Source organism: Triticum aestivum, chromosome 3D, assembly GCF_018294505.1.
Source record: "Triticum aestivum cultivar Chinese Spring chromosome 3D, IWGSC CS RefSeq v2.1, whole genome shotgun sequence".
NCBI lineage: Eukaryota > Viridiplantae > Streptophyta > Magnoliopsida > Poales > Poaceae > Triticum > Triticum aestivum.
In genome coordinates, this window is record NC_057802.1 from 604,395,994 (window position 1) to 604,406,755 (window position 10,762).

Here is a 10,762-nt window from a genome sequence, read left to right on the forward strand (position 1 = left end):
ATTAGAGTTATTTTGAAACTTAAGAAGTATAGTTTAAAAAATGTCGCTGAAATATTGGTAAAAATTCTTGAATATCATCTACCTAGTTATTTGTGTGGAACTCAACAAACTAGGCTATAGGATATCTAACAATACAAGAACTACCCATGAAAATACACACTCTCCTCAACTTCCTTACCTCTAAGTGGAAATGTTTTTTCTAGGATACGCATAAGCATGCATATCAACAATCAAGAGAGGAGAGGCAAGAGCCCATCCACACAATGTTTTACGAATGGGCACCTCAGTGCAGACGCTACATCACCAACCCTAGACTTGTCGGACTACTTGCTATTAATCCACCCATACAACCTTGGAAAGAAAACATCGAGATCTCCACTAAACAGCCTCTCAAGGTGCCAAGTCTTCCCTCCCTCAGGAATCCTAGTGAGAACTATGAGAACTGATGGAGACACATTGTCGAAGATGTCATTCCTATGTTTCTAGATCGTCCAACATATCAGCAACATAAGTGCATGCAATTTCTTCGAGATGAATCCCCGACCACTCCGCGGTGAGCCAGGAGAGAACGTGGTCGTCAGTGGTCGGCGTCCACTAACCTCTCCCCCAAGATGATAGTACCTCTGCCCACACCATCCTCACAAGCGCACAGTTAACCAAGATACACTCCATTGTTTCCTTCGCTTGATCACACATAGGGCAAGCCTCTTGGTGGGGGCAATCCCCGCCTAGCCAACTGATATGACGTCCAACACCTATTGCTTTGGGCCAGCCACACAAAGAACTTGCGTCGAGGAGGGGCCTTAGACTTCCAGATCACATTGGCCACGGTTTCAGGCTACCGGCCTGCGAATTTGATAGCGTATGCAGATAGCACCGAGTAGCTCCATTGTAAAGTTTTCATGTTGAACATACATTGTGTTAAAGCTTTTGAATAAAAAGAATGGAGATTTACTTGTTAAACGCTTGATACATAAAGGGACGCATGGCCGTTGTACAAATACGATCCATCGATGGATTTCCTCCATTTCTTTCGTCGTGATATTAATGATTAGGCTTTTTGGCATCTTGAGAGGCTCTCGGCGCATATCACACAAGGTTGTCGTTTATCGTTGTACCTTTGTGACCCTGCATTTAACAAATTCCCATGCTTTCTCTTCAAGACACTTTCTTGTCTTGCAATTAGTTAGGTCCATCTTGTCCCCCTATCCACAACTAATGCTTGCACTTGAAGTTATAATGTGTGGATCGATATCTAATAATTATGCACAAACAATTTTGTATATAATTAAACCAGTAGTTTCCGCATGATAAACTCTTAACTGGAATTGGAAAGGAAAAAAATGGTCCGTCACAGAAAAATTATATTGAACATGCGATCCATAGATCCCACAATAGGCTGCGGTGTAACAGGACCTCACATCCCCTCCCCTCGCTCCTCACTTCGGCCCTACTCCCGCAGGTAACTATAGCGGTGGCAGGGACCACCATATTGACTCAAACCGGCCGCTCCTAGCCTTCTAGTAGGTTGTACCCTCGCATTCTCCTGCGCAGACCACCATCCACAATGCCTAAACCATCGGCACCATGGCCAGAGGTCAAACTGCACATGAAATAAGGTGCATAGCAAGGGATTAACATCACATGCAATTCAAAATTTAGTGACATGGTATAGCCCCTTATGTTGGAGGAGTCCGTGTCGTCTTCACGCAGATTTTGCAAAAAGTCTGCCAATGTACAATTTTTGGAACTAGCAGAAAACTACTGCCGTCACAGGTAGGGCATGGAAAGGGGATGTGAGGACGTTGGTCCATCCCATTGGCGTTGGCAGCATGGAGGCGTCGTAGTTGTCGCACGACCAGATCACCGGCTTGTGGTCGTTTCAGGGAGGCCCTGGGAGGAGGGCGTGGGAGACGTCCGTCGCATCATTGTCGCCAATAGTAGGCCTGGAGAGCAGCAGCACAAAAAATAGAGGGAAGCGGCGCAAGAGAGAATGCCCTAGATGCAACAAACTCTTCAGCGCGCTTGTCCTTTGTCAACTACACACTCTCCTTGACGCCTGCTGTCGTGTGTCCTAACCATGTCGCCCAAGTCCCACGCGGACGATTTATACGTGCTCACAACGATGCTCGTTGCATGGATCATCGTCAGGTGGGGAGGTGGAAGGCAGCCTGCGACGGGGTGGCCCGATCTATTGTCATGTGTCATGAGATGGTAGGGGTGAGTCGGATCCATCACCGACACGTGGTGAGGAAGAAGCCTGTAGGTGGTGCGACATGGAGGTGGCCGGGGTGTGGTGCCTCATGGCTGTATAATGAGGGTTTGATGTATAGAAAATGGTCTTAAGTGACAAGCAAGCAAGCAACGACATGATAATAATGTCTACCATTCGCATTGACTTTGCAATTATACTTTGTTCATCATCAAATGGAAAAAAGAAGCTCCATGAAAAAAGAAGAAGAGTCCATACACTAAGAAGAACTATGGAGAGGCCAGAGCCGCGAAGCTAGATGGTGGGCAAGGGCTATGAAGTAGCAGTCGCGGAGCTAGAAGGCCCGGGTTGTGCCCTGTCAAGGTTTGCCAGAAGCCTTTGCAAATCGCCTAGAAGGTTCTCCTGGACGGGCTTGACTCCATTTTGCAGGCGCGAGATCATGTGCTTGACACCCCTCCTCATTTCAGGGATGCTCAGCTGAGTTGTCGGGGCAGGTGGGGGTGTATGAACGTTCCGTACCTTCAGAACCATCACCTGCAGAGAAGCATTAGGTTCTTGTTCTTGGACAGTGTCTTCATTTCCATGTGTGGACTGAGAAGATACGCCTTCATGCATAGGAAGTGTTAGAGTAGTCATTATGGTATACGACTTCTAGTCCAAGTCAGTTTTGTACCCTACCCCAAGTCGGTTTGTACCTTCTTATATACTCTTGTATGCCGCACCAAATCATCAACAAGCAACAGTTTTATTCAGCTTTCATGGTATCAGATACCGGTCCCAGGATTTAGGGTATGGCTCCGCCAACGCCAACGCCGCCGCCGCCCGGCTACTTCGAGCGCCGGGCCGCACTCATCGCCAAGGCTGCCAACGCCGCGGCCGCCTCTCTCTCGGCCCTCACCATAGCTCCACAAAACTACCCTGCACCCATCCTCGCCGCACCAATATCTCTTGCTGACACAATCTCCGACGTCAGCCCCTACATCCCCATAGTTCTTGATCTCGCCGCCCACAACTACTACCATTGGAGACATCTCTTCGATCTCCACCTCGGCCGCTGCAACCTGCGCTCGCATGTCGCCGCCAACTGTCTTCCCCGCCCCGACGATCCGCAATGATTGAAAGACGATCTCGCGATCGTCCAGTGGTTCTACACCCGCATCACCACCGAGATCTTCAACATGCTCGATCACGACGGCGCCACCGCTGCCAACATCTGGCACTCCCTCCGTCAGCTCTTCCAAAGCAACACCGACGCTCGGAAAAACGCTCTCCACACCGAGCTTCGCAATATGGTGCAAGGAGACGCCCCGGTGAACCTGTTCTGCCAGCGCGTTAAGACCATTGGTGATGAGCTCCGCGAACTCGGCGATACAGTTAGCGACTCACAGCTAATCAATATCGTCGTCGTCGGCCTCAGCGAAGACTTTGACAAGCAAGCCTCGTTCATACCGATGATACGACCCCCTCCTACCTTCGCTGAAGTTCGTTCCTTGCTACAACTCGCGGCAGAAACACAAGCTCGCAAGGACTCTCGCCCCAAGGTCTTTCATGCTGCGGCTCGTCCTCCTCTGTCGTCTACACTAGCGCCGCCTTCCAGGCCGGCTCCTGCCGCCGGGCCGTCCGCATCGTCATCTGTTCAACCGCCCCCAGGCTGGCATCCTAGTCCGAACTACCGCGGCAAAAACCCTATCTACAGGCCGCCGTCGACTCATTCGGTTCCGCCTACGGTTGCATGGCGGCACCGAGTCCTGCACCACCCACCAGTGCTCCATCTGCGGTTGCATGGCGGCCTCCTCATGATCCTTGGACGGGGCTTTTTCAAGCATGGCCCATGCCCTGGTCCGCTCCGTCCACCCCGCCGGCATACTCAGGTGCCTGGCAACCCGGCCTTCGGCCGCCTACTGGTGCTCCCGGGGTTCTCAACCCTCGACAGCCGGCCAATGCCTATCACGCCGCCCGACGTATGCTCCTTATGGTCATTACAGCACCGACGGCGGCGCCTACTACACACCTCAGCCGGCCCTGCTCCCGACGCCACCCCCACCACAGCCGGCCAATGCCTACTACACTCCCCGGCCGGCCCTACTGCCTTCACCATCGTATCCGCCGGCACTGCTTCCGACGCCACCCTCACCTGCGACGCCGAGCTGGGATCAAGCTGCCTTTCTCCAGGCCATGAATAACTTTGCTGCACAAGGAAACTCAGGTACGGATTGGATCTTTGATTCAGGGGCCTCTAGTCATATGTCTGCATCTAGTAATTGGTTATCTTCTTGCACTAAATCTCCTTTCCCTTCCATTATCCTTGGAGATGGATCATCTATTCCTATATATTGTGTTGGTCAGGCTCAACTTCCCTCTTCCACCAAACCTCTTTTACTTCGCGATGTTCTAGTTGCACCGCCCTCATTAAAAATCTTATCTCTGTTCGCCAATTTACTTGTGACAATCTAGTTTCGGCTGAATTTGACCCTTTTGGTTTATCTGTGAAGGATTACCTGACCAAGGCCGAGATCGCTCGCTTCAATAGCTCCGGTGATCTTTATTCTCTTAATGGAGTTCCTGCCGCCACCCCTCCAACATCAATGCTGGCCTCCGTCGATCTCTGGCATCGTCGCTTGGGCCATCCCAACCCCGCCGTCTTAGCTTCTATGCTTAGTGAATTTACCATACCATGTAATAGGGACTCTCATAATTCCGTGTTTTGCGAGTCTTGTCAATTAGGCAAACATGTGCGTCTTCCCTTTAGTTCCTCTAGTTCTTATAGCACTTATCCCTTTGAATTAATACATTGTGATTTATGGACCTCTCCCATTGCAAGTGTTTCGGATTTTAAATACTACCTTGTTGTCCTAGATGATTTCACCCACTTTGTCTGGACTTTTCCTCTACGCAACAAATCCGAGGTCCATTCTCTTTTCCTTAATTTTCAACGCTATGTGTCTGTTCACTTCTTCCTCCCAATTCGCTTTATCCAATGTGACAATGGTCGCGAGTTTGATAACATTAAAAATCGTACTTTCTTCTTACAACATGGCATCCTGCTTAGGTTCTCATGTCCCTACACCTCCCCTCAAAATGGTAAAGCAGAACGCTCTCTTCGCACCCTCAATGATATAGTTCGCACTCTCCTCATTCAATCATCTATGCCTCCCAAGTTTTGGGCTGAAGCCCTACACATGGCCACCTTCCTTCTAAATATTCGACCTTCTAAAACTAAACCCAACACTACTCCCTATTATTCCCTCTTTCTTTCCCACCCCGACTACTCCGCGGTTCGTGTTTTCGGCTGTCTCTGTTTTCCCAATGCCTACGCCACTTCTGCAAATAAATTGTCACCACGCTCTATCCCATGTGCTTTCCTCGGCTTCTCTGACGAGCACAAAGGCTATCGCTGTCTCGACCTTCACACCGGACACGTTCATGTCTCTCGTCATGTCACGTTTGCTGAGCACATTTTTCCTTTCTCACAACGCACTACTACACCATCCAACACCCCTAGCTCCGCAAACACCTCCTCTCCCCGTCCTTTCCAACTATATACTCCCCTACCTGCCGAACACAACTTATCACCACCACCATTAACACCCACCATAGCCAATTCCAACCATACACTCACCCCACCCGAGACGTCCCCAACATCCCCGACCCCTGCTCCCTCCCCAACACCCCCGGCCCCTACTCCCACTCCACCACCCAGCCCTGCTCCCACTCCACCACCCAGCCCTACTCCTTCGTCCGACTCTTCCGCTGCGCCGGACTCACCAGTACCCACCTTACCCCCTCGTGCTATTCCTACAGCAGCCCCGATTAATGATCATCGCATGCGTACTAGGGCCAAATCAGGATTTCATCAACCCCAAGACCGCCTAAACCTTCATACCTCCGTATCTCTCACTTCTCTTCCAAAGAATTACAAAACTGCTCTACTTGATCCCAATTGGGCCGCTGCCATGCAAGAAGAATATAATGCTTTACTTCAAAACAACACCTGGCAACTTGTTCCTCGTCCTCCCAATACAAATATTGTTTCTGGCAAATGGATTTTTCGCCAAAAGTTCCACTCCGATGGGAGCCTCTCACGATATAAAGCCAGGTGGGTTTGTCGTGGCTTTTCTCAGCAACAAGGAATTGATTACGAAGAAACCTTCTCTCCTGTTGTTAAACCTAGCACCATTCGCACCGTTCTTAGTGTTGCTGTCTCCTCTTCATGGCCCATTCACCAACTTGATGTTAAAAATGCTTTCCTCCATGGTTCCCTTCAAGAAACTGTCTACTGCCAGCAACCTCTGGGTTTTGAAAATCCATCCTTTCCAACTCATGTATGTCTTCTTCAGAAATCTCTCTACGGTCTTAAACAGGCCCCACGAGCTTGGTTTCAACGCTTCTCCTCCTTCATTCAAACAATAGGCTTCATTCCATCTCTCTCCGACACCTCTCTTTTTGTGTATCATCAAACTTCTGACACTGCCTATTTACTTCTCTATGTAGATGATATCATTCTTACCGCCTCCTCTCAAAAGTTCTTAGATCATATTGTCTCTCTTCTTAGATCTGATTTTTCTATGACTGACCTAGGACTCCTTCATCATTTCTTAGGCATTGCTGTTGTTCGAGATTCCTCCAGCCTTTTTCTTTCCCAACGCTAGTATATTATTGATCTTCTTAATCGTGCTGGTATGCTTGACTGTCAATCATCTCGCACTCCTGTCGATACTAGTTTTAAACTTTCAGCTACCGGTGAACCCTTTTCCGATCCTACTCTCTATCGTAGCCTAACAGGTGCTCTCCAATATCTCACCATTACTCGTCCTGAAATCTCTTTTGCTGTTCAACAAGCATGTCTCTATATGCATGATCCCCGGGTTCCTCACTATAATCATGTTAAACGCATTCTTCGGTATTTAAAAGGAACTCTCAATCATGGTCTCCACCTCAATAATTCTTCTGCAAACTCGCTTACCGCATACTCTGATGCAGACTGGGCTGGTTGTCCTGACACTCGAAGGTCCACTTCTGGTTTTTGTGTTTTTCTTGGTAACAATTTGATTTCTTGGTCTTCGAAAAGACAGGTTACAGTCTCACGTTCGTTGGCCAAGGCTGAGTATCGCGCTGTGGCACATGCCGTTGCAGATACAATCTGGATTCAGCAGTTACTCTCCGAGCTACACAGGCCTATTGAGCAGGCCACTATTGTCTACTGTGACAACATATCCGCAGTCTACATGACCAGCAATCCAGTTCAACACCGACGCACAAAGCATATTGAGATTGATATTCATTTTGTTCGTGAAAAGGTTGCTCTTGGTCAGGTTCGGGTGCTTCATGTTCCCTCTACGGCTCAGTTTGCTGACATTTTCACCAAGGCACTGCCTACTAAGCTGTTTCAAGATATCTGTTTCAGTCTCAACGTCGTCGAGCCTGCCGTTGATACTGCGGGGGGATGTTAGAGTAGTCATTATAGTATACGACTTCTAGTCCAAGTCAGTTTTGTACCCCTACCCCAAGTCGGTTTGTACCCTCTTATATATTCTTGTATGCCGCACCAAATCATCAACAAGCAACAGTTTTATTCAGCTTTCAGGAAGCAAACCAGGAGAAACGGTTTCTTCCGTTGGTCTCTGCACACTTGTGACAGTATCTACCTCAACTCCCGATTTCACATGGCTTATCATACCTTCTGGCCTCACTTGCCTGAGAGGAATAGCGGGAGTAATAAGTAAGCCATGGTCAAGATGGGTTTTTGCTGGAGGGGTTTTCTCCACCTCCTTCCCCTTGATAGAAGAACCTCCACCTCCATATTGATCATTCTTCCTTCCGCTCCCCTTGAATACACCCTCTCCTTGTTTCATCTCAGAATCACATGATGAATCAGATACCACAATGGTAGCATTTGCAGTAGCTTTTGCAAAAGCATCCTCTGCTGAACATTCAGGAACAACAACACTATTTGCAAAAGTATTCTCCGGCAAGAATGTTGAGCTCCTAAGCCTTCCGAGATACCCCTTTGCAGCCGTAGGAAAATACCTCCGATGAAGGATGTCCTTGGCGAAGCCGCGCACCAACAGCAAGACCTCCCGGGCACCGACATCCTCCTCCTTCTCGTCGAGATCCAGCCCATCAAGATCGTTGGTGTATGGCAGCAAGAGGTACTTGCTCCTCTTCCTCTCCCGCTTTGCCGAGAGCCCCAACCCAGTGCTCTCATCCTTGTTCTGGCCATCGTCGTCCAGGTTGGCCATGGTCGAGGACCCACTCTGCTTCCTCCTCCTAACACAACAGTATATATATCAATCTCAAGTACATATAACATTGGCACCAAAGCGAACCAATCTCATAAAGGATGATCAATTCGATATTTAACATCACCACAACTAATTCACAAGTTAATCTCTTGTGTTTGGTATAAGTACATTTTATACTAACTAGACTTATATAATGAAATCGAATCTAAAAATGTAGTAGTACTGACCAGTAACCACTAGCGGTAGCATATGTATATAAGTATTTCTTTCTAGTTTGTTTTACACAGCAGTTTGACAAAAACACTAGGCAGGATCAACGGTGCGTCAGATATGCAAGGATTCCACGAGCTAAGACCAGATGTAGCGCCTCGAGATTATGCACAGTTGAACAGATGAAACTATAATTACCGTACCAGGTTAGCACAGACCTGATGGCAGATCGATGCGTGCGCTTCCTCTGCGTGGGCGTCCCCTGCGGGGCTTCCACCGCGCTGCCCTCGCCCTCGTCCGGGGCTTCTCCTGCCGGCAAATTGTGGTCGATCTCGTTGACGAGACCCTGGACGGAGCGGCGCTTGTCGCCCCGGCCGAGCGCGCGGCCCCTGGGCTCCTGCCTGGCGGGATCGACCAGGCCGACGGCCGTGGTGTTCAGGCCGGCGTGTGGGAGGGCCTCGAGGAATCCAGGAGGCGGCAGGTTTGCGACGCCGACGACGGCGTTACCCTCGGTGGGAGGAGGGTCGCGGGCGGAGATGAGCTCCCCGGCGGCTACGGCTTGACGTTCGTCTGGATCTCCCATCGCGCAGCCGGGCGGCGAGTGTTGGCTGGGGAACTGGGTATGGAGGCTTGACACTGAGTGAACACTGTGAACTGGTACTTTCTTCTTCTCTGCGGCCGGCGGCGCGTGTTGGGTGAGGAGCGAGGGAGCGCCACCGCGTGCGTGCGTGCGTGAGAAGTGTTGTACTGGAGTGTCCAGACGTCATCAGCCTTTGTCTTGCACTCTTGTCACACGAATCCAAAGCTCGGGTGTCGTCGGACGTCGAGTGCGTCGGTGGCGAGGCGAACAGCCGTCAGCCCTTGTCTTGTTTCGTCCTCCTCCAACCTGCCGTCAGCCGCGAGTAAAGCAGCCTGGCCTGGCGTGGCCTCATCTTCTCCACCTGGCCTCGGATGAGTCCAAGAGCGGCAGCCGTTATCTTCTCCACTTGGCCCCGGGTGCTGCATTGGCTGCACACTATTTATATTTTATCTTCACAATCACACCATATTTGAGTGAAAATTCAATTATTAATACATATGCAACTTTGGTGATACGAAGTCGTAATACTAACTAGTAGTACTTTCGATTACAGACTTGTCCGGCCCGGCAAAAAAGAAAGGGAAACGTTTTCCACTGGCTGGCCGGCCTAATGGCCACGCCCGTCCAACAAGCACCGTTGGATTGCGACAAATCAAACTCCTTATCCTTTTCTCAATCGAAATCACTATGCACACGATACATGGGCAGCCGATCTCTGAACGAAGCTGTGATCGATGGCACCAACCCATGCAACCAAAGTGATGGACGGCTGTCAACATGTGTCAGTGCATACATCGGTTGCCAAGGGGTCGTCTATGTAGCAGTGCTCTGTCTCAACACTCGATGCTCCGCTCCTCGCCTCCGCGCCTCCGCCGTTCTCTGAAATTCTGTTGCGATGCCGGCCTGACCACCGCCGTTGGCTGCCTCCGCCCAACGAGCAGACCTACTCGAAGCCCTTTCCACCCATCTCCAAGGCCAATCCCTCTACCCATCTTTCAGATCTGAAACAGCGGCCATGACCACCACCACTCTGGTTTTGCGACGATGCCGCGACCATCGGCTGACAGGGCTGCTTACTGGGGCGGTCAGATGCAATCTGCCCGGAGGTAGTCGATGACGCGACATGGGTGCCCCTTGTGTGCTGGAACCGGCGTCGGTGAGAGTTGCATCCCGGCGATGGTGGCTTTGCTGGAGCCGTTCGTGAGGTGAGCTACAACCGACATTTGTGCCAATTCTTGAGGGGATGGGCCAAAAACCAAAGTGGTATTTATAAAGTTGAAAAAGGAGAGACTGACACGAATTATTAATGAACTTGATGTGAAAGCGGAATCCACCCTTCTTAATATGTCTGAGCGAGATATTAAGAATGAGAACGAGAAGAAGTTACAAGCCCTTATGAGAGAGGAGGAGATGAAATGGGCGCTTAGAGCAAAGGTTTCTAAGATCGTCCAAGGAGATGATAATACACAATTTTTCCACATGATAGCTAATGGGAAACATAGAAAGAAGAAGACAATT

The 10,762-nt window shown here is 49.8% G+C and overlaps 1 protein-coding gene across 1 annotated transcript; it reads right to left on the reverse strand.

Annotated features, from left to right (window-relative positions):
• Window positions 1-2,524: 2,524 nt before the first annotated feature.
• On the reverse strand, window positions 2,525-9,271 carry LOC123076653 (uncharacterized). Its single transcript, XM_044498788.1, has 3 exons — window positions 8,883-9,271; window positions 7,890-8,479; window positions 2,525-2,817 (listed from the first exon to the last, which is right to left on the reverse strand). The coding sequence occupies exons 1-3, from the start codon at window positions 9,245-9,247 to the stop codon at window positions 2,525-2,527; spliced, it is 1,248 nt and encodes a 415-aa protein (XP_044354723.1). The 5' UTR covers window positions 9,248-9,271.
• Between the last annotated feature and the right edge of the window lie 1,491 nt (window positions 9,272-10,762).

Bases quoted from the DNA above. Each gene is read 5' to 3' on its own strand.
- LOC123076653 (XM_044498788.1), bottom strand. From the start codon at position 9,247: ATGGGAGATCCAGACGAACGTCAAGCCGTAGCCGCCGGGGAGCTCATC. The intron at 8,480-8,882 runs GTCTGTGCTAAC...CTGTTGTGTTAG, and splicing joins ACGCATCGATCTGCCATCAG to GAGGAGGAAGCAGAGTGGGT. The intron at 2,818-7,889 runs GTATGATAAGCC...CTATGCATGAAG, and splicing joins CAGGCAAGTGAGGCCAGAAG to GCGTATCTTCTCAGTCCACA.